Consider the following 27,778-nt stretch of genomic DNA (forward strand, 5'->3'; position numbering starts at 1 on the left):
TTTCGCTGTTTCTTGCAGGTCGGGAAACGCTTCCGTTGTGAGTGTCCGCTGAAGCGATCTGGATTTGATGGACTGAATTCAAGCGGCGCTTGATCGTTTTTGTAATGTTAATTTTTAGAATTTCTAATAATTATAACTTTCCACTGAGTTTCCATTCCCCGATGGATTTCGGTATTTTGTGATGGAGTGCTCAAATTGCGAAACTGATTTCGCCGTTGTTTGCCAAGATGTTGTGAATACCGTGCAATGCATTTGCTGTGTACACAGCATGACGCTGACCAGTTGTTTGTCCTTGTTGACCTTTCCACTCTATTCTGCGATGTCGCGTAATCGGCCTTTGATTTCGGTTGTTTCCGCCGGTTTTGTTTTCTATTATTAATTTTGATCTTGTTTTTGTGATGTTCGTCGTTGATTTCCTTTCACATTTTTGTACAATTTCCCCGCTGTTGGTTGCATCTTCGTACCAAATGAGTTCGAGCTGCGAAACACTTTCAGCGAACTGATAGAACCGTGAATAAAAGCAGAATAAAACTGGTTTGTTATGAGCGAAACTGCGAAAAAGAAACACTGAACAAATGCAACGGAGCGAGGAAGAGCCGCCTTCCGTTACTTACTACTTCGCTATGAACAGCTTCATGGTGACCTTTATCGGCAGACCTTTTGTCGAAAGGCATAGAATAATAGCTGAAATAATTCTTAAGTATTTCGGCACCACAGAACATGTTTCCTTTGGTGTGCTAAGTGTGTGTTTCCTTTTCCTAAGCCCAGCATATTTGAATGTATCGATACAATTAACGACGAAGAAGCGAAACGGGCTTCCGAGCACTTAGTTGATTTCTTATCTAGTTTCTTCAAAGTTTTCTCAAGTATTCGCATGCTTTTGTGCATGCATCCCTTGTTTCTGGGTGTCGAATTCCACTACGGAGGATCCTTCTCCAGTTGCTTTGCGTCGTTACCTGAATGGTAGTCGCATGCGACTATTTACAATGTCCTGTAAATGTTTGACTGACATAACCGAAGTAGAATTTGACAGATGAGTTGCCGGTGTTGATAAATGATAACATGAGTATAATAACTGTTTTGGTTTCACTAAACGAAAGTTTTCTTATATTTGCTTTTCTCGCAGATTTGTGAATGAACGAGTCATTTCGGCAGCTACAGCGTGATTGACGATGAGTTGCCGAATCCAGCACGCCGGCCCGGCAGCCATCCACGGTCACCACGGGCACACCACCGCCGCCCGGGCACACAACGTCTCCAGTTGGTCAGCCGGCGAACAGGCCCGCGCCGAGAAACTTTTCGAGGATTTCTGTGCGGCTAATTCGTTGAAGCACATTGTGGGATATTTCCAGCAGTTCTGCGAGTGCGTCAAGCTGCGGCCTCAATTTTTCAGGGCAATTGGTTACTAATAGTAACAGGGATTTGGAGAAATCGTAGTACAGTGGAACAGCACGGTTCAAGTGGTCTTGTAACCTACTTACATGCTGAATGTCCGGGCGTATTACCAACTAACTGGTTGGCTAAGAATTTGCAAATTTTTTCAATGTCCTAAGCGAACAGTTGGCTTTGCAGAAAATATTTTATTTCTTCCCGATTGTTTTCGTATCAAGAGTCGGTAAGATTGGTGGTGTTTTCAGTTTTGGTGTAGATTTATTTTTTTTAGGTGGTTTGATGATGAGAGTTTTGGGATGACTCGGTGGTGTCTGTTTTTGAGCAAATATGTATCGGTTAGTCGGTTAATCGCGGCTTAAGTCGGCGCGTGTATGTGAGAGCGCGACGGGTTGGTGATGCGGCCATTTGGGACTTGTTGACTGATTGCGCAAAGGGACCAGTCAGGCACGTTGCCGGCGCAGTCAGCTGCTGTTGACGTTGGCGGTCAAATAACTGCGATTATTTAATCAAGTGCAGTCCCTGCGCCGCCGCCAAACTATCCTCGGCGTGCGCCTAATCAACTGCTAAGAAAGCACTTGTCGGTTTATTGAGTGACTTTTGATGGGGATTCCCGGGACAGTTACGTAATGTTTGAATTAACGGGCATTTTGTAAGGGATTGTGTTGTTTAAGTTACCAGATCCGTCGATTTGTTCGACGACTCGACACTGACAATATTTCCAACATTCGAGTTAAGCGATACAAATTTTTTAACAAGTTTGAAAAACTCAAACACTTCCAGAGATTTTGCGAGTGGTTGTGAAATCAAGTTTAAATGATTTAAATTAATTAAAATTGCGCCAGTATGTGTACAAACGTACTTCAGACGACAATCAATCAAAATTTTTAATACTTTTTTTAATTGCTTGTGTGGTGCATTTGTATTTTCGGGATTTTCTTTCCAGGTTTTAATTGTGGGCGCTGAACCGTGCGGCTTGCGAATGGCCATTGAAGCGGCGTTATTGGGCGCCAAATCGTTGTTGTGGAGAAACGCGACCGGTTCTCCCGTAATAATGTCCTGCATTTGTGGCCGTTTGTGATCACTGATCTCCTCAATCTGGGTGCCAAAAAATTCTACCCGAAATTCTGCAGCGGAAACGTCGATCATATAAGTGAGTGCAATCTTGACAGTGGTTTATTTTGGTTGACTGTGTGATATCGAAATTAAGGTGTTCGTTAATCTGGCAGTTATTCAAGAGGACACAGTGCCAAACATATTTCCTAAGAATTTCTATTACGTGAAGAATTCTTGAATGGGTCCGTATGCTTTTTGAAAGAGTAATGAGAAGGATACTCGATTACTAACTTTAGGTTTGACTTTCTTTTTACAGGTATTAATAGCTTTTTACAGGTTTTTACAGGTAAATTCTTCATGGTATTTTGCTCAAAATGGCCTTGCTTTTGGGAGTGGAATTCCACTACGGTGTTTCTTTTATCAGTTATATTGAACCGCCGGAATACGACGGTGCCGATTGCACCGGGTGGCGGGCCGAAGTCCATCCGGCGGATCACACCGTCGCCAGTTACGAGTTCGATGTGCTGGTGGGCGCCGACGGACGCCGAAACACGCTGCCTAGGGATTTCAGCGCAAAGTTTTTCGCGGGGTTCTGGCCATTGTAAGCTGCCCTCTCTTGTGGCTATGGATTTTTTAACGAATTTATTTTCCGTTTTTTGACGAAAATACGCTCAGTAATGCTCTCACAAATCTTGCATGTTTGTTATTGATGCTCTCAATTCACTGAGATCGGGGAATCGTAGTGTATTGGCTCGAGAGTGGGGAACGACGTACCAGACTGTTCAGAATCTGTAATTTCATGACGCAGTATTTTCCTTGTGAGCCTCGATAATGGTTTGTGTTTTGATTTCTCCATTTGATAAGTTCGGCTGTTGTAAGCGCCTAAGCGGAAACAAATTTTTCTTTGCAGGCCACTACAAACAGTTTCATCAACCGGAACACGGCGGAGGAGAACCGCGTGGAGGAGATCAGCGGCGTGGCGCGCATCTACAACCAGCAGTTCTTCCGCGGTCTGCACAACGACTGCGGCATCGATCTGGAGAACATCGTCTACTACCGCGATACGACGCACTACTTCGTCATGACGGCCAAGAAGGCCAGTCTGCACGCCAAAGGCGTCCTCAAACAGGTACGCGTGACATGAGGATAAATGCAGATTTTATGGAAGTTGAAAAACTACTGTATCGTGACCACATCGACAGACAGGCCCTCGACAACTACGCACTGGAAGCCGCCAAATTCTCCACCGGAAATCGTCTTCCCGCCTACGATTTCGCCATTAATCCGCACGGCGATCCCGACGTGTCGGTGTTTGACTTTACCAACATGTACGCGGCCGAGAACGCCTGTGGCATTGTGGAACGCCGCGGACACCGGCTCATGATCAACCTCGTTGGTGATAGCCTCATCGAGGTAACCAATAAAAATGCCCGTTTGTTGAAATTTTCGATAAAAAAAGGTATTGGTCCAGTGACGATCGCGTTCCAGTTTTAGATATCTCACTGGTGTTTAATTCATACTGTTGGGAATTAAACACCCGTTGTCTAAAGAAACCGTAACCATCATGTGTTGTTGTAGAAGACTGGCTAAAAGTGCCACTGTTATATCCGTTATTGCTAGTGACATTGCTGTTGATTGTGATCTTGATTCGGTAATCTTGATTTATTAGTTCATTTTTTCGAAAATTAATTCTGAGGGCGCCAAATTTCTTTTGAGAAATAACACGACTAAGACGCTGGAGAAAAGCTCGCCGGTATCGGATTTATGCGTACCAAGTATCTGATTTGCTTTTCCCGTTCTTGTAGCCGTTCTGTTCGCTGGACACCGGTTGCGCCCACGGATTTCTGGGCGTTTTGGATGCGGCGTGGATGTTGCGCTTTTGGGGACTGGGCACGCGGACGCCGCTGCAGATGATTGTGGTACGCGAGGCTATTTGCCGCAGTCTGTCCAGCATCAAGGACGAGCATCTGCTGAATTATTCCATCGATCCCGTATCGCGATACGTCCATATTGATATATCCAAAGCAAAGGTGCGTGGTCGGCAGAACACGAACCTTGTCTCGCGGGGAAACTGTGGCATGGTCTGTGGTTATACATGCCGACGTAGAGCGCTGTAAAACTGATGAAGCAAAAAAGTAAGCAAGAAAGAAGATTTATTCGACATTTGCATTTCAACAAATTCATTCCAGTCACGGCGTTAGCAGCGATTGTTCAGCGCGATTTGCTTGTTCAGCGCGATTTGCCAATCTCCTTGAGTGCTCCTTTGGTTGTTCGTTCGTGAAAAGTGGTTTACATTGTGTAGCCTGTAAGTAGTATATCTGTATTCTTTTTTATGTAAAAATAAATTGACTTCTGTTACGTGGGGCCTTATGGGCGCCCACGTACCTTCGACGGCGAAACAGCGGCGAACCCGGATTGAGGCTTTAATGCCGAAATCTAACTCGCGCACCGTGGCGCAGCAACACCAGACTAATGAGATCGGATCCTACAGCCAGCGCAGCTGTGCTGTAGGTCCGTCAAAACAGCAGCAATGTGTGGGATGGAAATCCCCAGAACAGCAAAACACAATGGCGAATGGCCAATCATGAAGGCGGAGCTATCGGCCTTCACACTTCGGTAATTAATAATCCTGCATAAATAAGGTTGCGTTTGTTTTATTATTATTAACGTATTTAAGAAGTCATCCGAATTCGTTTGTTGAACAGCAGGAGAAAATGATTTCTGTTGTGTAGGTGTTCATCGTGCGTCATCTGCTGGACACGGACTGCCCCGAGAAGGTGGACAAGAGCGAGTTGGCGGACAACGGGCAGTGGAAGCGCACCGCCGTGACCGGACACACGCCGAAGCGGCTGCGTCAGCGCCGGGACACCGTGTCGGAGTCGGTGCTGGTGGACTGGTGCGCCAAGGGGCTGGCCTCGCGCGGCATCACCGTCGACTCGGTGGGGCAGTTTTGGGCCACGCCCTTGCCCCTCTGCGCCTTGATCCACCACTTCCGGCCAGAATTATTGTGAGTTTCAGTCTTTGACCATTAAATTTCAGTTGTTTGCTTTTTGTTGACTTTTATTTGACTTTGTTTACTGAATTGTTCCGTTGAACTGTTCGCTTGCTATTACAGATATATTTAGCTTTAAACAACCAATACATTAAACTGTGCATTAAATTGTAAAACTGGAGGGATATGCTGATGCGAAAGGCAGAATTGTTATGTACAGAGTATCATGTGAAATTTTTTCGTTCTTTTGGCGTGAAATTGCGTCATCTGCGCAAAGGTGTTAATGGAAAATCATCCTGAACTTAACTAACGCCGTTTCAAGTTTTTAAGTAGAAAAAATCGGGTAATAGTTTTGAATAGAAGTTTACTTCGAAAATCGGGTGTTAAAGACAAAAGAAACAAATACTGCAAAAACATGAGTCTGAGATAAATAATGATTGTAATGTGAGGAAGTATAGCGAAGTTTTGAAAATTTTCATAACTTAAAGCTTGAAACTCAGGATTTTCTTCCGCTTTGCAGAATTCGTGGCCAGTGTCACCATGGACGCCTCGCCCTCCCTGGAAGCTGACCTGCCCCGCCGCGCCCCCGCTTTCAGTCGGAAAACACCGAGCAGTCCAACGCCAGCGTCGCCGGTCAGCAGCAAACGACGGGTCAGGCATAGGTCACGGTTTGAGTGTGTCTTGGTGTACGTCGCCTTACTGGCGCTAGTCTGGCTCTATGTCTGTGATCCCTACCCGCTGGGCGGTCAGCCGCCACTAGAGAATGTCCACAGTCTCGAAACGCTGATGCCGTCGCGTGCCGCACCGGTTCTGATCAGTTACGAACTCCTCTTTGCTCCGCCACTGTTCGTCTAACGCACCGAATGTGTTGCTTGTTTGGGCTGGTTTGACGTGGTCGAGGGTAATTCAACGATACGTGTTTGATTGACCAATTGTACTTATTATGTTCGTGGTTACCAGTGATACAGTCAATCGGTGGTTCAAACTCAACGAAAGGTGATGTGGTTGGGAGAGCTTTGTCCATGTTTTGATTGTTCCTAACTTCCTGTTAATTTGTTCCTGTTTGTCTCACGTTGATCGTTTGGATGCTTTTTTTGTTTGGATTGCTACTCTCCGCCTGTGCTTTCCTGTTTTACTTTTGTTTCTCATTGACTTTCCTATTAATTTTACTTTCCATTTGCTGAGCAGTGGCTCCTGACATTTCCGACGAACAGCATGATGTTGACACTTAACAGAAAAGCCTTTTTTTAATGAACGTTTCTATGTTATTGTGTACGTGACTGTTGTATTAGCACGCACTGATATTATGTAATAGCACTTGATACACTAGAGTACGATGTGAGAGTCAAAAATTACTGGAAAGCGGTTTCGTACGAACGACGTAGTCTTAAAGTGTAATGAAGTGTGTTCTGGAGAAGCGAATTTGTAGTGTTGTGGCTTCAAAACGGGGTGTTTTCTTCCCTTACAGGGCACACTGTTTCGATAATGTTCATCTAAATGGATGTTTACTCCGTCCCTTCGCTTTTTAGTACTTGGTAATTTTTATAGCAGTATCGTTGTGACTATTCGCAGTGTCGTTGCGACTAATCGTTGTGCTCGCAGTAAAATGTTTTTTTTAATTTCGTAGCACGTCACCGGTCAGGAGATGTCCAAACGCCGTCGGCCTTCCAACAAATCCGACCTGTCGCACGTTGCTTCTTCCTTATCGCACAAACACTGCACCAGCATGGACCAGATCCAGGTGAACACGGGCGAGAAGATCAAATTCCTGGAGGCCGCCTTCAACCCGCTGCCCAGCCGAGCGCCGCCCGCCCAGTCCGGCGCCCACTGGAAGAGCAGCGACAATCTGGCCGAGCGGAAGGAGGTCATCGAGCAGAAGATCCGCGGCAGCAGTCTCCACGAGTCGGTATTAATAGAGAGTAAAGAGAAGTTCCCAGCGAAGTTGGTGGAGGAAGTGCGGAGGGAGTTCCGGGACAAGGGAGCCAAGGGGCTGGAGGGGCGGTACCCGGCGGAACTGGTTAAATTGGTGGTGTTTCAGGACAGGGAAAGGTATGGCAAAAAGTAGCGTGAGAAGTGTAATGCTGCAGCTGTGCTTAAACTAAATAACTGATAATAAATAATTGATAATTAATGATTTATTAATAATTGGAAGTTGACAATAACTAATTATTGATAATAACTAAATAACTGATGGATGGATTAACTTTAGAAAGGTGCAATCCTGTTCACCATCTGTGGTGATATGTCGTAGTGCAATGATTTTAGTGTCCTCAAAGATTATCATAAATCAGGCCTGGAAAACTTTCGTTTGCGTTATATCGCGACTAATTTTGGTTTTTTTGCCCTGTTTCTTGTCCGAATTGACGGTAAACAATTTTTCTATGCCGACGAGCATGATCCGTAATAGTGAATGATCATTGAAAATTAAATATTTTTTACTTCGTTTTAACTTCGTCGTTTTCCCATATCTTTCTGTTTTAAATTACTTTTGGCTTTCGGTGTATTGTACCTTATTTATGCATTTTAATTATTTTTCCGTACTTTAGGAAGATGGTGCTGAAATTATCGGGTGACCACGGGCAGTCGAAATTCGCCGCCATCGACGAGCAGCTGGCGCGTGCCGACAGCCAACTGCGCGATGGATCGGCCTTGGCGCGCTCCCCTCGCGGTCACGGCGCGGTGTCGAGCATGGCCGACGACTACCGCAGCGTCATCAACATCGCCCCGGTGGCACCCGGCCTCTCGCCGAAGAAGTCGCTCGTCTAAGACTATTGCTTCACAGTTCAAAATTTTTATGCTGGAGTCAACTTCACAATCACGGTACAAACCAACCAAGGTAAAGAAAACCAAGCTCGATGGCTGTTAGCACCCTGTATGATCTCCGTTGCGCTCCTAGTATTACATAAATCCGTGCTGCAGATGCAGCGTTTGTACTGGGGGTTTCTGTCTTCGTGACATCCCACTGCGAGCTCCGTGTAAAATCCGTCTTCTCCACCTTGGCAGCCTCTGATTCGTACCTTCCTTCTATCAATAGTTGGCTTTTTTGGATAATCAGGATCAAACGCCTCTTCTATGCAGTTCCCTGGGCAGTCCTTTTGGGAATAACGAGAAATATTGACTGCCTCCCTTTCGGCGCCGCATACGTACCTCTGAGGCTCACTGTAACTGCCTTCAGTGCAGGAATAACATTTGATTGCACAAACAGCGGACATTGACACAAGCAAGAAATGCCCCAAAACCAATAAGATATGCATGTTTTACCGATACTCACTTTACTACGCATTAGTGGGTCGTCATGTATCAAGCCAATATTCATCCGTGCTCGGCTTGTAAATACTTACTCATGTCAGTTTGCAAGTGGTTTGTGTCAGAAGTTAGAATAACCTGGATACAAAGCAAACCCAAAAACGAAACATGTGCGGTATGCGGCTAACTAGCAACAAAGTAAATGGATAGCATAACGCTTGAAAGCTGTAAAAAACGTTGAACAGTGCACTTTGTATTAGTACTTTGTATAAGTACTTAAAACACCTACAACCCTTAAAAACGCTATTTTGGATAAAGTCAGAGTATGTTTATTGTTGTTGTTGCATAGATTATGATAGATACATACACCTTCCGTACGGAACTCAGAGATATTTTTTTAAATGTGAGCAATATTATAACATTATACAATTCGTTTTTCGAGTTTATTTGCATTCGCGAGTATGCATAATTGAAAAGGTGATCCCGATAGCGAAGGGATTGTAGGAATCTGCAGCTTATGAGTTCTGAAGTATGTATATTCTTCCTCGTAAAAAATAACGAAGACCATAAGTTAAAATAACTGCTGCCTTTAACACGATCCATCGCGACAAAATGCTACAGTGTGTGCAATCCGAATTACCAGAATATTTGCATTTTGTTAGCCAGTGTTATCGAGATCCCAGTAGTTCAGTATTCGGCGAGTGGGACATTCTTTCCCAGGCCGGCCCTTAGGCCCTCTGTTATTCTCACTTCTTATACTAGCGCGAATTTTGTCTTTGTTGTCGCCCTTGAATGCATGGTATCTGGATGATGGCGTCATAGGCGGCAAATTATGCGAGGTATTAGCTGATGTGGATAGGGTCATTGCTACTGCACAAGTGCACATGAATTTGGTCTAGAACTAAATCTCACAAAATGTGAATTCTTTGTTTTCGGCGGCACACCGCTAGATCGTGAAATTGTGCGGGAAACGTTCATTAAGTGTCACCCAGAATTCTTACAACCCACTGAAAGTGAATTGTTACTGCTGGGCGCTCCCCTTTTGCAGGCCGCTATTCCTGATGCGATTGCCAAAAAGGCCAAAGATCTCCAAAGGCTCTCTTCAAAGCTAAGTGTTCTGCCTGCTCATCAAGCATATTATCTCCTGCGTACCTGTATTTGTGTCCCAAAAATGAACTACCTGCTTCGCGCTAGTCCGACCTGGCTCTGTACAGACGAGCTAGAAGTTTTTGATAGCGTGAGCAAATCGGCACTTGAGTCAGTTACCAACGTCAGATTAGATAGTGTTACCTGGGCTCAGGTTTCGCTTCCCGTTTCCAGTGGTGGGCTAGGGATCAGGCGTGTGGCAGAACTAGCGACTTCAGCCTATTTGGCTTCGGTTTACGCCACGTCGTCTCTGGTTTCAAGCATCGCCTCTGGAACGGATAAGCATGACTTAGTGCAACAGTTGTGGCAAGCAGCTTCGGGTACAGAACTACCACCAGAAAACCTTAGACGGCCACAGAAAGTGTGGGATACAGCAGTAGTCAAAAAGTCTTGCGAAGTAATTGTAAATTTGTTTAAAAACGATGTTACCCACTGTGCGCGCTTGCTTGCAGTTGCACAGCCGGAATCGGGAAAGTGGCTAAACGCCCTCCCTGTACCTTCCCTTGGAACGTTGATGTCTGATGAAAGCTTCCGCGTAGCCGTCGGATTAAGAACTGGCGCACCAATCTGCAGTCCGCATCTCTGCACTGACTGCCGTCAACCTGTCGACCAATACGGCCACCACGGACTTTCTTGTAAAAAGAGCGCCGGACGTTTCCTTCGCCACACATCCTTGAACGAAGTGATTCGTAGAAGCCTGGTTACTGTTAATATACCGGCTGTACTCGAACCGAGAGGGACTGACCCCGTGAACAATCGCCGGCCGGACGGTTTGTCACTACTGCCTTGGAAAAACGGATTACGACTGGCTTGGGATGTGACATGCGTCGATACAGTTGCCTTGTCTCACGTTATCAGCAGCAGTATTAAAGCTGGTGAGGCTGCCAGGAAAGCGGAAGAGGAAAAATGTAGTAAATACGAATATTTGGTAACCGAGTACGATTTTGTCGCTTTAGCTTTTGAGACTTTTGGTGTTGTCGGTCCATCGTGTTTGAAATTTTTACGTGAGCTGGGTAAACGCCTAAAGGATGCTACTGGCGAACGACGATCCTACGAGTTCTTGTTACAGCGTCTTAGCATCGAAATACAGCGCGGGAATGCGCTGTCGGTTACATCAACTGTTCCACGTTCTGATGGTTTAAGTGCTGTTTACTTTGTTTTGTGATCTGTTTTTGTGTTTGATGTTAAACTGCTAGGTAATGACTAAACCAATAAATACTGAGAGTAAATAACTGCTACGGCTACGGCAGTACCGTCACTAGCTATGTATGTAGAAGTAGTTATGTTGCGTTATCTTTTGAATTTTCTGCTTTTCTTGTTGGTTAGTTCGTTTTTCGATATTTAAATTTGAAGTTCTACTATTAAGTTGCTTCAGCCCTCGCAAATATTGTTACTGAAGTGGATATTGCCTTCTGTAGAGTCAATTCGTATTTAACAGAGTTAATTTTTATTTCATATTTGTTGGCGTTGTTTCGGTTCTTTGTTGGTGTCGCTACTTATCCTAACACTGAGGCAAATGATCGGGTTTCCGAAGGAATATGCGCAATGACTGTCGGTTTTGTAGGTTTTAATGAAGTGGAAAAATTGCTGCATCGCGATAACATCGACAGACAAGCGCTCAACCACTACACGCTGGAAGCCGCCAAATTCTCCACCGGCAATCGCCAGCCTGTGCAGTACAAGTACCGGGCCACTCTCCTTATATCTTCGCCAAAAGCACTTTTTTGCCGGTAGCCACGGAGAGCACAGTGAGAAAGACTTCCAGTTTCTCAGATCGGGTACTATTTTGCGTTTTCCAGTATTATTGGAGCTCGCTGGGTGGCGTAGTTATAACCAATGCCCGCAAGTTATGGCTGTTGGGAGAGGTGGACTTAGTATTTGCCGCACCATCGCAATTGCACATCAGTGCAGCAGCATTTGTTGTCAATAGTCTGTTGATGAAAAAAAGCACGCGCGAACACCCGACTGGGTTAACACTATCCATTCTATACGCGCAACTACACAGGTATTCAAGCGCTGCCATCCAGCAAACATTACTTCCTCACAACGTTAACCTGTGAGTCACTGACTCACTGGTAACATAATTATTGCCATCAGATGTGGGTATTAATACTGTACATGGCACCGGTGGTACTATACTTCCTATCGCTGCTTAAGACGTTAATTTTTTTGCCCAGGAACCCATCTTCTTCAAGATGAACAATTTGCGTGCACTGCACGCGGTGCTGTATTTGGTGCTGGTGCTCCCCAGGTCCATAGCGTGCCCTGTTAAAACAGCCGGATTAAGCCGAGAAACCAGTTAAGTTGCGTATACTGTATGTATGAACACGTCGATACTTACGCGTTACGATTATTACCATCATACCATGTACGACAAAAAGAATTGAAGATCGGCCTGTCGGTTCGCGGTTAAAAAATTTACAATTAAATCAATGAACAGTTTTAGCTAATTGAACTTGCCAGTGCGCAATATGAGTAATATGCGTTCAAACGAAGCATCCGCTTTTTTTTGCATATAGAGTACAACTTGTTTATACTCGTACAGCAAAAATACTAAATACTTAACTAACACAATTTGACGTAATTTGATGGCTGACAGTTAATGGAATCCTGGATGCTGCAGTCCAAAATGGCCGTAACGGTGTTGCTCATTTAAAGGAACCGTCGATGACGGCCAGTAAGTCTGCGGATTCATTTCTAACGGATGGCATCATCAGGAAACCTGAAGGAGAAACGTTACGACTGCACTGCAATGGAGACACAGCGATGGCTGCTGCCGACGTGGATAAAAACCCACCACGGCTTTCGGTCAATGGAAACCTACTTTTCAGTGCAAAGAAGAAAACGATTCCACCGAAACCCCTGATACGGCAATGCAGCTGTCTGGCCAGTTCCATAAATGAACCTTACTGGCACAACATTTCATACATCGACAGCGATTCCGCGACCGGATCACTGACTGCCGATTTACCCGCATTTTCGCATTTGCATTCCGGAAAATACGAATGCCTACAGCACAACGGCAGCCACTATGTCGTCACCCAAACATTCTTGATCAGTCCAACGCTTACCGCGTCCCAGGTCTTCCGGCCACCGATGGTCAACGTGACGGTCAAAGTTGGTGATACCGCCCGTTTTCCATGTTCCGTGAAGTTTTTAGCCATGGAGGGTGCTCTTAGAAATCGCTTCCTTTGGAGAAACGAAGACCACATTTTATACGCTGCGGGGATCGATGAGTTCGAAGCCCGTCGTTCCGCAAAGGAAGAGTTTGACGGAAGTATCAATACCGCCTCAGATGGAATATGCCATTGTCATTCAACGTTGACTATTTCTCGTGTAAAGGCGCATCATGCCGGGCGTTACCAGTGCTGGTTCAAGGTCGATGATCTTTTTCATGAATGGGTGGTGCATGAGGCTCATCTCAATGTGATCACGTGATAGCGCATCGTTTAACGCGCATGTGGCTATTGGCCGAATGGTTGGGAGAGTCTGTGATAGAGGTGTTCATGTTCTGTTGGTTACGGTGAGGTGGAGGCCAAGTTCATGGTGGTGTCGTTTTGTGACTGCTTGTGATGCTTTCGTTTCACATTTTGACAAAATGTGAAAAACAAAATGATTTTGTAACTGCTGCGGCTTCGGGCACGTGTGCATTTAGTGGTTGCTGTGTGGCAAGACCATACGGATTTACAGTACAACAACAAAGGTAGTCGCTTGCAAGTTTAAGTGGTTTTGCACGGTAGAGTGATTGAGTTATTAACAGGTAAGTAAATTACTTCACAGTCAATTTCTTCAAAATAGCATTAGAAAAATTATCTTCAAAGTGAACAACATCTTCGTTCGTAAGTATAAATGTGCAATTAGCAGTTCCGTACGTACAATAAGGGAAATAAAAATATAACGAGAACAACAGGAAAAAAAGAATTGAATGCGCTGGTCCGTCACAATCGTTCCAACTTCCTTCCCTCTGTTTGCACGGCTGCGGACCTCCCAACCCACAACAACATTTTCATCTAACAACGGAGCGTGATTCCACATCATTGCATCACGCTTATGAGGACTTCACGGGTTTCTGGTCCTTCTTCAGCTTCATCACCGCGCACCCGAAAAAATGCTTGACCTCCGGTAATCGGCATTCGTGGAGCGTCCACCTGTCGCTGCTCTCGTCGTAGACCTCAATGGAATCCGAATCCTCAGAATCCGAATCCTCAGAGTCCGAATCCTCAGAATCCGAATCCCCAGAATCCGAAGAGTCATTGCCACCGAGAACATAAACCTTTCCGTCCACGCAAGCGGCTCCCGCACCACTGCGCTCCCTGACCATATTCGCTGCCATAAAATAAACCAAGCCCAAATCAGCATCAGCAAAACCCAAACATGCCAAGAATACCCGTACTCACCTTTTTGCACCCACTGATTAGCTGCGGGGTTGAAGGCCTCCACGCAGCGCGCGTTTTCCGTAACGTTTCCACCTGATAGCAAACCAGATGCATGTTCACCATTCAGTTGTAAAATTTCTCTGCTTCGTATTAGCACTGTTTCTCATGCGTACCGACAACGTAGATCAGTCCGCTGGGACCCACGCAGCCCGCGCAACCGCTACGCGCCGTTGGCATATCGGCCAGTCTACTCCATACATCGGCTGCTGGATCGTACGAAAAGACTGCATGGCTGCTACCAACTGCGGAAACCCCTCCAAACGTGTACAGTCGATCTCCGCACGCAACCATGGCGAACTTGCTGAGTCCAAAGGGTAGTTCGGCCACGAACTGCCAGCCGTTGGTTTGCGGATCGTACACCTCCACGAACGTCATGGGCGCATTGCCATGTTCTTGATAACCACCGGCAGTGTAGATTCGTCCGTTCAGCGTCGCCGTGCAGCCATCATACCGTTCGATGTTCGTCTTCGCGCAATCCACCCACTGGTTAGCCGTGGCATCGTACCGGCGGACGTCTGATACACCGTCCCTGGATCTGGATGGGAATGTTCGTCCGCCACAGACAAACAAGGAGTGTCCGTCCAGCACCGCCACCCCGCATCCGGTCAACAGGGCTGGTAAATTCGCCAGGCGCCATACGGTTGCGGTGGACGGACTGAAGACGTCCACTGTGGACAGGGAGCGTTCTCCGTCGTAGCCACCCACACATACAATAACTGTTTGGAACTCTAAACGAAAAAAAGCCGTCTCAGATATCGGACGTAGCACGGAGTTAATTTCAGGAAAACCAACAACAGTTTAAAAGGGAAACTATCATCATTACTTCAAGAATAACAAAATAACTATCGTCACAGAAAACGGTTACCACGGGTAATTTAAATACTGGACAGGTTAAAACCGTTTAGAAAGGTACATGGATTACGTACTGTTCTTACCGAAATATTCTCGTGGTCGGCGACGCGTTGCAACTGTCTCAGCACTCCAGTAATTTGAAACATTTCCCGGGCCAGAGTTAGTAAGGAAATCCACAAGATCCAAAAAGTATTTCTCGTGGCAAGTCAAACCGAGGAACGCAGTACGAACTGACTGTAGGACATCGGTTAGGTGTGCCGTTCGTCCAGCGCGGTCATAATCAATCCATCGATGCACAGCTTCGAAAACCTGATCCTCGGTTTCCACGAACAGATTATCGGACGCAAGCAGCTCCATTATCTGTAACGTCAGGCTAACTATTTTAGTAGCGTCTCTCAGCAAATAAACCGTCATTGAGATCTGGAGCTTTGCGTGACCTTTTCGGGGTTGATCAGCAAGAAATCCTGGGTCTTGGCGACTCGAACAAAATTTTGAAGGATGTAGATGTGCGCTTTCTCGGCCAAACGCGGATTATGGTGCATCCCAGCTAAACACTGCACCCGCAGACAGTTGGACGCGTTGAGGCGACTCTCCAGGAAATCCCAGCACATTCTCACCACGGGAGCGAAATCCAGAAACAGCGCCGCAACCAGAAGTGGCTCCACGTTCTCTTCGGCAACTGCAATGTCCAGCGTGTACGCATAGGTCACCAATCTAAAGAATCATACAGAAAGCAATATTTAGGATCTGCCCGCAAATGCAGTGACGAGAAAGGAAATCACGGCTGAAAATGGTATGGAAATCTTCGTAATGGTCGTGGAAAACCACGCGAACTTGTTAAACATATTCCAAGAAACTACCACAAGTTCTTTCTGCTACTTACTCTGTTAACGTGCGGCTATCGATGTTGCGCAGCTGGATGTCGCGATCCGCTGATTCTTTGTAGTCCGACGTGAACATGGTGAGGAAGTACGTGCTGTGCGCACTCAGCACAATGCGATGACAGGGAATACCAGCGGCCGCCTCTTCTGCACCTTTGAGGAACACATCACACAGGATCCCCATCGTCTGCAAACTACGTAATCGGCCCACGAATCCATCCATGCCGCTGCGAGGGTTGCCGGGTTCTGCTGGCAACGGAGAATCCCCTGAAGACATGGTGGGTCCCCGTCGGGTATGTGGGTTAGGGAAGTGGAATACTGTGGGAAGGCTCGCGCCTGTGGCTAACGGAGAGACGGTAAGAATCGGGCTAACAATGAGCTCTCTACAGTAAGAAATTACAGTCACTGTATGACTGGAAGATTTACATTATACCTTCATACACCAGGTACACCCAACCTGACAGCTTATCAAAATTGATTAATTTTGGGTCGACAGACTGCAACAAAATACGAATTGAAATTAATGTCAAACGTTTGGATATTGTATACCAGAACGATATTGTGCTGAATTCAGCCTGTATAGCTTCAGACGGCTAAATCAGCTTAATCCAATTGGGTGACAGCCATTGCGAGACGCCCGATTAATTATCTGCGCTTAAGCAAGGCGAATTAAATAAGTTTTCACCTTTCTGATTCCCTGAAAAAGGCGTGGCTAAATTTAAGCCGATTTCGGCCGGAGGCTCAAAGCTGACAATGAAACTCAAGCAGCGTATGTACTGTGTACTCGTATTATCTTAGCCGACCCGAAGGCCAGCGGAACACTGCGCCCGCCGGATCACAACTTATTGCATGCACTATTCTCGCAGTACAGTGGTAGTATGTCTCGCAGTTCTCTGTAGTATGTACCCTTGTCAGATATGGATTTACTGATATCACTTTTCGTTGTATTATTGACATTTCCATCTTGTTTATGTATTATGGCGAAATTGCGTTAACTGTGAACTGAATATTAAAACAGTTAGCGAGAAAAGTGAAGTCAAATCCGTGGAAAATTTCCTGTACGCTTTGATTCAACGTGATTCAGTTGCCGCCGGCAATTTGCAGACGGAGTGCTATAAAACTGCATTTTCTTTCGATCAATAGTGTTGGCGATCTGCCGGTTTTTTTCTATAAGAATACGTACTTTCTTTTCCGCTGTTTTCGTTAGCCATCCGAACCGAACAACTTGTCCATCGCCATAAAAAAGACGGTAATAAGTAAAGAAACTGATTTTATTCGCCCCAATACATAAATAAAAAACCGTTTTTAAACTTTACGTCTACATATCTGCACGCCGATCCGATATTTCCGAACATTAGCGTAAATTTAAACCCGACACTTTTACATACATGTTCTGAAACGTACCGCCGGTACCGGTACACCGTACACAAGTATAAGTCCCCAATATGTACACGATGATGTCACTGGTATCACACCCTTAAACAACTTTCTGATAAATTTTTAATCGCTTTTGTTGAAGTTTTATAATAACTGAAGTTGAACCGTGACCGTAAATTTAAATACCGAGGGTCAATCCTGTTAGAAGCCATTTCCTTGTCCCATATCGGCTCGTGTGACGTATCGTTTTACAAAATCAGCGTCCTGTATACACAAATTGTCAACCTTAGCACTTTCACGCGGACCGCGTTATGGAAAATTCACACAGTCAATACGCGGCACAGCATGTATGTGGTTGTTGTTCAAATATTCAATCGACTGCAGGTCTATGCAAATGGCGGACTGATTAACACTGTTTAATTTACCAAGTAAAAAAGCCATACAGGAATGACTGGCCTGTTTCGAATAGAATAATGGATTTTCTATATAAACTCTGAAACTGCATTCTCGGCTAAACACTTACCATGACATTGGATTAGGCTAAATAGCTGCATTCTCGGCTAAACACTTACCATGACATTGGATTAGGCTAAATAGCTGACTGCTTAAGGGCCTAGTATGTCATTCTAATAGTGACCTTTAACATGCGCAGTTTGTTTATTATTGCTACGGTCACTTTTGCCACTGTACGATCGGTAAGTCAGTAAAACTAATTACATACTGGAGTTTATGCCAGGCATTGAATTCATGCGTAAAATGTGGCTTCAAACATAAACTGATAGCTAGCGCTGCTCTTTAGACATCTGCTGCGTGCTCGTGTAATTGTTGGGATGGATCGCGTGGACAACGTGGACAAGGCACCAGCGGACAGTACTCCAGCTCTGCCAATTCCGGATACCCATCCAGTTCGAGCGGCTATCCATCCCCCAGCGCAAGCGCACCCGCCGGATATCCCTCATCAGCCAGCAACACTGGAAGCAGTCCTGCCACTGCATCCTCCCCACCTGGCTACCCACCAGGCTATCCTTCCGCTGCATCCTCCCCACCAGGCTACCCTCCAGGCTATTTTTCCGCATCCTCCCCAGCAGGCTATCCGGATTATGGCAGCTATTATGCCTCTGATGCAGCCAGCGCCAGTAGGAACGCGGCTGCGAATACGCCGACGGCAGCGTCTAGCGCCGCGGCTTCAACATCAAGCAACCCTGCAGCTGCGGCGACCTCCAACGCTCAACCGTCAGCTGCCACCAGCCGCTCCAGCCTGCCCCAGTCCCCACTACAGCTAATCAGCTACGCTAGTAATCCGGTACCTGCAGGTCCTAGTCAACCACGTGGCTCGCCAGCGCGGTTGGCAGCGCAAGGATTGCAGAGGGCGAATCGCGGGTGAAAAGAGCTATTTATATAATTTTACTTTTTTAACGTAAACCGACTCTTTCTTTGCTTTCTTGTCTATCCAAAAGATGTTATAAAATTAGTACTGCGCATGTGAGTCCTGAATGTTATGAAATTAGTATATTCCATTCATATTCATATTTCCATATGAATATGAAACAAATTAATAAGCGGTAGAACGTAGAACCAGAAAGTGCAAATCGCAGCACGATTAGAAAACTGGAAAAGGTGGTACTAAATTCTAATATACAGTCATGTATCGGTTATTTTCGGTTTTTTCCTGAACCATTGTTCCTAAGTTTAGGCTACTTAGCGATATCACCCATTACAAAAGCTACTTTACTGTGCCTTTCTCGCCGCTTATTGGCTGTTGTATTCATGAAGATCACAATTTTAATTTCTGTACCTTTCACCGACCACATCCCACAGCCAGAATTATCTTAGTTTTGCTGCAACCTTGCCCAAAATTTTGCTAGTTGTTTCTTGTCCTTTTCTTCTTGCACATCAGCTTGCTGTGTGTACTGTATACTTGCTATTAAACTCTTGCGATGACCTTGTGTTATGCTGCTTAACCGCAAGGGGATATCTGTGCGTTATCAGCCGGGAGAAAGGTTAGTCAGCTTCCGGCCAGCCTCACTGACGACCGTGCCGCGTGTTTTGCAAATAAATTTTAGCTACTGGTGTTAGCTGGTAATTTTAGCTGTGGTGCCAAGTGAATTCCGCACTTTTTCGTACAGCATTCTCCACAAGCGCTGTATGGACGGCTTTAGCGTTCAGTGAGTTCACTGTCTTAGACAGTGAACAGGCTTTTGAACTTACTGAACGAGCGAATGCAGTAATTCATATTCAGTAGTACAGGCGGGTACGTAAAACCAGTTCGAGCCAGCAATTAAATAATACGTACAATGTAGGACGAAATGGTCGCATAGCCCCATACCCAGCATTCTGTACGCAAGCGGTGCAGTGCACTTGTACGAAACGGATATTTTGAACACAGTCGTACAGTGCACTGCGCTGCATACGTACTGAATGTGGAGATGTTGGGTATGCGACCATTTTGTCCTAAGCTGTAATACAGTCAGCATATTTTTTAAACTTATATTGTAAAAATGAATTTTTTATTGGATTCAACTCTTGAAATCTTGTCAGAAAGCCGTTGTGAAGCAGTAACAGTTTTTAAAGTGAGCAGAGCTCGGTTCTCTGCTACTGGCAGCCAGACGCTGTTCAGCGCGTTCAGCGAACGGTGAACCGTGATATACGGCAATAAGCAGGGCGCTATCCACTGGAAACTGAGAAACGGCTGAAAAAGGCGCCGATGGGGGAATCGAACCCCGGCTACGTCGTTAGATCCGCGTAGGCAGTACCACTGCACCACGGCGCAATACGTTGAAATCCCTTTGAAAGATTTTGTCGCTTTACGTGAGCCGCTTCGCCTCACACCCCTTTGCAGCTTTCGCTACGTCCTCGTAGCGAGACTAAGCGATCCTTTTTAAGCGGCGGCTCCGGCTCACCGCATCCTCCTAAGCGGTTGCAATTACCGCATCCTTTTATTCGTTTTTTCTTTATTCGTTTAGGCGGCTTCCCGATAACCGCTCCCGGCTCGTTCTCGTTTCCAGTGCGGCTTTCGTCCGCAGGGATGTAGAGGCACACTAACGCACTAGGCCCAACTCAACCATGATACTGCAAATAAGCAGGCGCTATCCACTGGAACTGAAACGGCTGAAAAAAGGCGCCGATGGGGAATCGAACCCCGGCTACGTCGTTAGATCCGCGTAGGCAGTACCACTGCACCACGTGCAATACGTTGAAATCCTTTGAAAGATTTTGTCGCTTTACGTGAGCCGCTTCTCGCCTCACTTTACGTGAGCCGCTGTAGATGAACACGCTTTACGAAATGGTGCGGAATTCACTTGGCACCACAGTATGTGTCTTTGATGCTTAAACCGGTTTTGTACAGTTGCTACAAGCCGTGTGACATGTTCGACCTGAACTGCTTTTTTTCGATGACAAACAATTTTCTAAGCCAGCCGAATAGAGAGACAACTGCACATCGTGCAAATTCTTTGGTACATTTTCATAGATTCCGGCAGATTCTCGTGATCATAGTTACCTACATCAAAAGCCGGTTATGGCACTATGGCGGTTATAGCGTTGTTAAAAAGTGGTGAGGGATTTCCCGCTCAATTATAGCACAGGTTGTAAAACAAACAGGCGTGGCGGGTGCGACATCGACTGATTATGGTCGTCTGTACAGAGCTAATGCTTGGACGGAAAAACGCCCCCGATTTCATAAGCTGCATTCCTGAATGCAGGAATGTTAAAAATCTTGACACTGTGCTTAGAAAGTAACAGCTGCGCTTGGAGTGATCCTTAAAAAAAGTTGTGCAAGTGGAGACTGCGCATTTGTCGCAGAGGTAAAAGATGTATGATATATGCACCACCAAAGAGATCGCAATCGTTTCCGCGACGGAAGTGATGCACCATTATTTCGGCAAAACATCACCGAGAACCTGCAGCAGTTTCAATCCGCTAAGAACATTATCAGTCTTGTAATCAGCGGACGTGCAAACAGCCAGTGCGCAAAATCTGGTACCACCTTCCAGGCTAGGCTGCATACATGCAAGTAGTGCAAGTGATCCATGTCGTATTCCACAATATCAATAAAAATTATACTATACCCGCTTTGGAGCGTACATGATTTATTTACGTTTTGTAAGCAGTAGCAGTAATGTCTTTTCCGATGTACCTCACGATATTATGGTTTTCTACCGTCATTCCGGTACTGCGCGGAAGTAATGTTTCGGTGCCTACAGGTACGTTTCTACAGGTCAAATGACAGTCAAATTGCAAATCCGCATTCACAACAGCGTTGAAATGCCTCTTAGTTATTTATCATCTCACTGAGCCCAGTTTTTAATCTCACAAAGACTGGAGAAGCATGTTCAACGAGAGGATCCTGGAGACCGCCGAACTGCAGATGAGTGATGGTACGTTCTATCCCGACGACATAATTGGGGATAGCGGCGATTCCGATGGACGACATAGTCAGCATGCCGCAATTAAACGGACGGGTCTTCTTCTGGAGCATAACTACTGGCTGAATAACGGGAGAAACATACCATATGAAATACGGAATTTCGGTACGTTAGAGTTACGTTGAAATCCTTTTTGCGTTTAGCTAAGAAGCCTCCTGACGAAGGCGCATCTTGTAGGGGCAAATGAGCGACTTCGGATACAAGAAGCACTGCGATTTATTGAACGCCGCACTTTGCACTGCATAACCTTTAAACACCGTGCCAGCACTGCGAATGAATCAGAATATATCGTATTTATGCCGACAAGAAGAGGGTAAGACCATAAAACGAATTACTGAATAATTATGTAAGCATTGTGGCTTTTTCACAGGTGCCAAGCAGACGTCGGACGGGTGCCTGGATTTAGTACTCGAGTGTTTTTGAGCACCGATTGCTTCACCTCCATGGGAATAATCCTGCATGAGATCCTCCACGCTCTAGGCATGTTTCACGAGCAGAACCGACCAGACCGCGACGAGCACATTGACATCTTCCCCAAGCACATCGTACCGGAAATGCAGGCCAATTTTCAGATCTTGCCTAATATGTCCGTGCACGGGACCAAGTACGACGTCGAATCAATAATGCATTACGGAGCACTAGATTTCGCGGTGTCCTCTGCACAACCGGCCATATTGCCCAAACGGCACGCTCCACTGATGGGTCAGCGGCGCACTTTAACACACTTGGATGTGGCCAAGTTGCAGAACGCGTACAAATGTGAGTGGCCTGATCCGGGCGACGATCGACTGAAAGGGCCGTATTCTTCCACCAGTTTAACCTCGACGACTACGACGACTTCTCTAAGCAGTACGTTGAGCATGACTTCGACTCTGCCGAGTGAAAATGCTGCTCTCAGTGCTCTGCGGAGCAGTGAAGTTCTCCTTCCCGTAAACGACACGGATACGTTCTCTAGTACCATAGAACGAATTTCTACAATACGTAGCCAGTTATCACAAAATGACGAATTTTCAAGGACCTTTTCGAGGTCTAACAGATTACTGGCAGACTTCATAACTCCAGCCGTTACAAATAACTTGGGTACTTCAGCTATGCAAGTAAAAGCCCTGGTTCCTTTACCCTACCCAACGAGACAGCAACTGTGGAGCCATTCCCCGAATTTTCCTCCGAACCGATCAGCGCTGAACAATGCGCTCTGCAGTTTACCTCCAGTCATATATGAGCACCCTTGTATACATTAGAAAAGTGTGAAAGCGCAATGGGACTTGATATCATTTGCGGACGCTTACGAACGCCATCAAGGACGCTTCGGCGCCTGAGTGTGTTGCTATCCTTACCCCCATTGAGACCGGTGCGGGTGTCTTTGTACGACGGCGATCACGTGGCCTTTGATAATCTCGCGCCAGTTCGCACCCAGGTCGTCGTATTCCAGTTGAACAAATGTCTTTCGGACCGTGCATTGAGTAAGATAACACAGTTGGGCTTTGCCAATTTGCTGGATGTATGGTTTCGCGGCTGCACCGGATTACTGTATATGTTAGAAAAGCCGATTTCAGCGAATCACCTCGGTTGAAAGTGATCATGTTCGGGAATTCAACCATCCAGTCGCTGGAAAGGGATACGTTTACCGATCTTCCGGATTTACGGCTGTTGTCGCTGGAGACGGATTTCTACGCCATGACCACCTTTAGTTGGCGGGTACGTGATTACCTGAACCAGCTGCACTGTGAATGTTCTTTTCACTGGTATCGACAATGGTGGCGCACTAATACCCGGCTGCTGCGCAAAGCGGCTGATCACGAAGTGTACCGAATAGCTAATTCCTGGGGAAATGGTGCCAAACGACCCGAGCAGGTTTTTCTGCCGGTGGATTGCGAAGACAATCCGCTTCCTTCCGGTACTTATGCCATCGATTTCACACAGACGGAGTTTTCACTGCATGAACCGGCTTGCGAGTGACAAAACTGCTTGCCCAATCAACTAACATTTACCTAGATAAGATACTAAAACTACCAAGGTTTTTGTCCGCAGTTGTGTCGATAATGATGCAGAATTTAGCAGTTACGGTAATGTGTTCAACATCGTGCATGTTATAGAGTTTACTCAGAGTTTAGTGTACGCGATTCTTACGTGTTGCGATCCACGCATTCGGACCAAGCTTAAAGCTTATAAGCATTTTACCATGAACTCCGGATGCGATTACCTTTGGTAGCAGTGGTATTAGACAGCAGATATGACATTTAATAATAATTTCAGCAAATTTGTGTGTTCTCAACAACTTTGCTTTGAATAGAGTTTTCTTCGTTGCGATCGGCGTTGATTATCTGCACAATTACAACGTCTAGAAAAACGTGCCTAAATAGATCAGTTCACCTTTCACATACTTTGTACACAGGATTGTTCGTGTATGTGAATCTTAAAACTTTATTTAAAGTGGTTTGATATATACGCGGGAAATGGGCGCACTACCATGGACGCTCGATTAGGCACTCAATAAAGAAAACTTTAGGTCCAACTGAGATCGCGCTGCTTATGCAAATAAGTACCTAATTATAAAGATAAGTAACAACGGCAGCCGGTTGTCGCTGCGTTGAAAATTCCGGTACCAAGAAGACTGCTAAAACGCTATACCACCGGCGCCAATGACGCAAAATCTGCTGCTGTACAAAATAGAGATTACTGATTTCACGGGGTAATGCGGCTATACAATCCTTGTACGCTCCGGTTGTCTATGACAAGTCAATCTACAGTAAGTCTACGAGTAGTCGACAGATTTACTTCATCATTGCAGTTGAATGGGTGATTGACCCCCGGCAGCGCTTTGCAGCAGCCCCTGCGCGGCCAGCCGACTCGGTGATCCACGCTGTTGATTCGCTGCCGAACGGGCTGCAGCAGCCGGATAGTTGGCGTTCCGGGCTGCCGATGGCAGGGCGGAGAAGGCCGTGACAGCGGGGGGTGTATTAGGGGTGCCGCTTTGGGAGGAGCTGCCGATCCACACTCCCTGGGGCGTCTGGACCGCAGTGGGGGCATTTGGTGCACTGGCGGTGCCTGTACCGTAGTCAGGGTAGGCGGGGTAGTCATTGGAGGGGGCCGCGGGGGCGGGGTAGCCAGCAGCGGTGGCGCCGGAAGCAGGGTATCCAGCGATAGGAGTGCCGACGATGACGGGACCAGACGACTGGAATCCGCCATTATTTCTGCATCCTCTATATCCGCCAAAGTTTCCCGAGTATCCGCCGTTGGTTGGCCCACGGTACGGTCCGTTACCACCTTGCCCGCGGAATCCATTACCACCCGGACCACGAAATCCGTTGCCTCCCTGTCCGCGGAATCCATTGGAACTTTGTCCGCGGTTGCCATTGCCACCTGGTCCACGATTCCAGCAGTCACCGACAGCAGCACCCTAGACAAAAGAGTAATACAAGTTATACAACCTTGTATAAACTTTAGGCTCTGGCTTATTACCGGCCGCATTAGCAAGCAAAAGTTTTTCTATAAGTTAAGAAGATCTATTTATGTTATTGGCTTTTTACAGTACTTCCCGTCGACGCGGTATATGGAACTGACCAATAAAAAGCCGACTTTTCTTGTACCCAGTCATAGTTTTTTTAAATTTAAACATCTAACCAACAGGCGACGTACTTGTAATTCTAATGTAAATTACAGTTCTGTGTTAACTTACCGACGACTCACTGGCAACAACAACGATAATAATAAGAATCAAAGAGCCGAGCATCTTAAGAAAGGTCACAGGACACCTTAACGAACCGTCAGTCAACCGAAAGGAACTGTGAACTATTGCTACCACTAGTACTGCCACGCTCATCTGCGAATGCAGTTTCAAGGTTTATATAGAAGGCCAGCCTTTTCGAAACCGTCCAGTCATCCTTTATAAAGTATTTCCGTGGAACATCACTCCGCAGCAGCTAATCAGAAAGCCATTTGCATAAAATGATAAACCTGCACTTGTTTGAATACAAACCACATACTACACCGTGCATTGACTGTGTGAATTTTCCATAACGCGGTCGGTGTGAAAGTGCTAGAGTTGGCACTTCGTGTAAAGCGCACGTTAGTGACTTAGTAAAGCGATATGTCACATGTGCCGATATGGGGCGTAGAGAGGTAACTGGTGACTAGATTGTGTTTGCCCATAATTCAAACTTCAAAGTACCCACCATCAGTTTTTTATGTAAAGTTGTTAATGTGATACAAAAACTGATTATACAGTGGTTTAATGACGAGCTATCAGTGCCACCTGGAATTGCTGTATCGTGACTGGTTTCGTCAGTTTTGACATTTCTGCGAGGCAATCAGAATAGAAGCTGCAGATACGTCATACATGTCAATTGTTGTAAGTACTTTGCGAAACATCAGTTGGAACCTCGGAAACGTACGTACGACTTCAAGCAACGCGCGTAGCACGAAAAATACGTACGCTCAAAGTGCCTCCCGGCTACAGCCAACCGGGTTTAATTCCATATTTTCTTGTGGGGTAGCGTTATGTCTTCTATGTGTTCCGCGGCGAGGATAAAGGCCAAGGAAAACCAGCCTATCCAAACATATTTTCTTCAGTTGAATTCTGTACTGGCCGTTGACCGCAAAGAAAAACACCTATCAAAGACAACCAGTTATAATAAGAATAAAAATTAGTGTTAAGGAAAATGGCCCGGTACATAGCGTCAAAAATGGGATACATATGCTAAAACTTTCGCTTTCGCGCGCTCCGAATCACGTTTTTGTAATACTTTATGTCATTCTTAAGCTAAATGATTTATATACATTGTTCTGAAAACCGTATGCGCGCGCAACATCCGGTTGCCGAGATATAGCGTACTAAAATGGGTGGAAAGTATAAATGCATTGGTGTGTACCAAAAGTCTGGTTATTACCCGATTTTCTTGAAACGTTGCTGCAAAGACACACGCACACGGTTTTCAGAACAATGTATACAAATAATTTACCTTTAGAATGACATAAAGTATTACGAAAAAGTGATTTGGAGTGCGCGAAAGCCAAAGTTTTAGCGTATTTATCCCATTTTTGACACCATGTACCGGCCATTTCTCTTAACTCATCAAGTGCCGTTGAAGTGAATTGTAGATTACAGTTTCATTAATTGGCTTACCGGGCTGGCAGCGTATGCCAACACCTGGGCGGTCTTCGTGCACAATAACCAGCGTATCTCCGTGTTCCACCATTCCGCGTAAAACATAACCAGAATCGCCGGTGGCAGTGTGCAAATGCAGTACCAGATAAACGATAAACACAACGCCTTGGTAATACGCAGCCGGCGCTGTAGCATGCGATTCTGAGGGAGATCACCGCCAGCCATACTCTGTCGCCGGTTCGATACCTTGGTCAGTTCTACCACGACGAACAAAATAGAGTATATAACGAACATCACTCCCAGCGGCAGATACGTGCCGATCGTCCCAATAAGCGAGACGGTGGCGCCGTCTTTATGGACCCATCCGCAGCCACCCGACTGCAGACGTCCGTGGGTTAATCCCGCGGAATACAGTGGGGGAATGTTGCATCCAATCGCAACACACAGGACACATATTGGGACGATTATGGCGTACCGCTGTGACTGAAACTTCTTGCTCCAGAACGGCGCGACGATGGCGAAGAAGCGGTTAACAGACAGAGCCATTCCTGTCCAGCTTCCAGCATGAATAACGACGATTAAGGCGAAACTGGCTGGAATGCAGTGGTAGATGAATTCTCTATGTATCTGGGTAAGATAGATAGGGACGTTGATCATTGGATTTGCGATTAAACAGAAGGCGAGATCGATAGTTAATGACTGGAGAATCAGCCGGCCGGAGAATGTGGTGAGTTTGCGAAGTTTTGACATGGTCATCATTAGCAGGACGATCATTACGGCACCGATAAGGCCGATAATCAACTGCGATGTGATCCAGATTGTAAGTTCGGATGGGGTTACGGTGCTGTTCCATACGGGTGATGGACAGCATG

General features: G+C 46.0%; 5 protein-coding genes across 9 annotated transcripts in view; 2 read left to right on the forward strand and 3 right to left on the reverse strand.

Moving 5' to 3' along the window:
* Window positions 1–8,847, forward strand: part of LOC129596079 (protein-methionine sulfoxide oxidase mical3a-like) — a 39,898-nt gene extending 31,051 nt beyond the window's left edge. The window contains exons 12-15 of one of the 5 annotated variants that reach the window (XM_055493247.1): window positions 5,958–6,088; window positions 7,065–7,486; window positions 7,984–8,273; window positions 8,357–8,847. In XM_055493247.1, coding sequence (XP_055349222.1) covers window positions 5,958–6,088; window positions 7,065–7,486; window positions 7,984–8,203 — 773 coding nt within the window. In that variant the 3' untranslated portion in view covers window positions 8,204–8,273; window positions 8,357–8,847. The remainder of the gene's footprint in view (window positions 1–5,957; window positions 6,089–7,064; window positions 7,487–7,983; window positions 8,274–8,356) is intronic. The other 4 variants (XM_055493245.1, XM_055493246.1, XM_055493248.1 and 1 more) reach the window with 4 other exon arrangements.
* A 4,711-nt stretch (window positions 8,848–13,558) lies between these two features.
* Window positions 13,559–16,449, reverse strand: LOC129596055 (kelch-like protein 2). The gene is made up of 6 exons (XM_055493212.1): window positions 16,001–16,449; window positions 15,555–15,831; window positions 15,201–15,477; window positions 14,379–14,993; window positions 14,227–14,298; window positions 13,559–14,155 (listed from the first exon to the last, which is right to left on the reverse strand). The coding sequence occupies exons 1-6, from the start codon at window positions 16,273–16,275 to the stop codon at window positions 13,878–13,880; spliced, it is 1,794 nt and encodes a 597-aa protein (XP_055349187.1). The 5' UTR covers window positions 16,276–16,449; the 3' UTR covers window positions 13,559–13,877.
* Window positions 16,450–17,948: 1,499 nt separating this feature from the next.
* On the forward strand, window positions 17,949–18,964 carry LOC129596070 (RNA-binding protein 14-like). Its single transcript, XM_055493232.1, has 2 exons — window positions 17,949–18,070; window positions 18,175–18,964. The coding sequence occupies exons 1-2, from the start codon at window positions 18,020–18,022 to the stop codon at window positions 18,757–18,759; spliced, it is 636 nt and encodes a 211-aa protein (XP_055349207.1). The 5' UTR covers window positions 17,949–18,019; the 3' UTR covers window positions 18,760–18,964.
* A 5,276-nt stretch (window positions 18,965–24,240) lies between these two features.
* On the reverse strand, window positions 24,241–25,695 carry LOC129596051 (uncharacterized). The gene is made up of 2 exons (XM_055493208.1): window positions 25,479–25,695; window positions 24,241–25,199 (listed from the first exon to the last, which is right to left on the reverse strand). The coding sequence occupies exons 1-2, from the start codon at window positions 25,620–25,622 to the stop codon at window positions 24,582–24,584; spliced, it is 762 nt and encodes a 253-aa protein (XP_055349183.1). The 5' UTR covers window positions 25,623–25,695; the 3' UTR covers window positions 24,241–24,581.
* LOC129596037 (uncharacterized) lies at window positions 25,689–27,680 on the reverse strand. Its single transcript, XM_055493192.1, has 2 exons — window positions 26,925–27,680; window positions 25,689–26,410 (listed from the first exon to the last, which is right to left on the reverse strand). The coding sequence occupies exons 1-2, from the start codon at window positions 27,678–27,680 to the stop codon at window positions 26,237–26,239; spliced, it is 930 nt and encodes a 309-aa protein (XP_055349167.1). The 3' UTR covers window positions 25,689–26,236.
* Window positions 27,681–27,778: the final 98 nt, after the last annotated feature.

Source organism: Paramacrobiotus metropolitanus, unplaced genomic scaffold (genome assembly GCF_019649055.1).
Source record: "Paramacrobiotus metropolitanus isolate TYO unplaced genomic scaffold, Prichtersi_v1.0 Parri_scaffold0000085, whole genome shotgun sequence".
Lineage (NCBI taxonomy): Eukaryota > Metazoa > Tardigrada > Eutardigrada > Parachela > Macrobiotidae > Paramacrobiotus > Paramacrobiotus metropolitanus.

Bases quoted from the DNA above. Each gene is read 5' to 3' on its own strand.
- LOC129596055 (XM_055493212.1), bottom strand. From the start codon at position 16,275: ATGTCTTCAGGGGATTCTCCGTTGCCAGCAGAACCCGGCAACCCTCGC. The intron at 15,478-15,554 runs GTCACGCAAAGC...CTGACGTTACAG, and splicing joins TGCTGATCAACCCCGAAAAG to ATAATGGAGCTGCTTGCGTC. The intron at 14,299-14,378 runs GTACGCATGAGA...GTTTGCTATCAG, and splicing joins CGGACTGATCTACGTTGTCG to GTGGAAACGTTACGGAAAAC.
- LOC129596070 (XM_055493232.1), top strand. From the start codon at position 18,020: ATGCGCAGTTTGTTTATTATTGCTACGGTCACTTTTGCCACTGTACGA. The intron at 18,071-18,174 runs GTAAGTCAGTAA...GCTGCTCTTTAG, and splicing joins CTTTTGCCACTGTACGATCG to ACATCTGCTGCGTGCTCGTG.
- LOC129596051 (XM_055493208.1), bottom strand. From the start codon at position 25,622: ATGAGCGTGGCAGTACTAGTGGTAGCAATAGTTCACAGTTCCTTTCGG. The intron at 25,200-25,478 runs GTAAGTTAACAC...TCTTTTGTCTAG, and splicing joins TTGTTGCCAGTGAGTCGTCG to GGTGCTGCTGTCGGTGACTG.
- LOC129596037 (XM_055493192.1), bottom strand. From the start codon at position 27,680: ATGATCGTCCTGCTAATGATGACCATGTCAAAACTTCGCAAACTCACC. The intron at 26,411-26,924 runs GTAAGCCAATTA...TGTCTTTGATAG, and splicing joins TGGCATACGCTGCCAGCCCG to GTGTTTTTCTTTGCGGTCAA.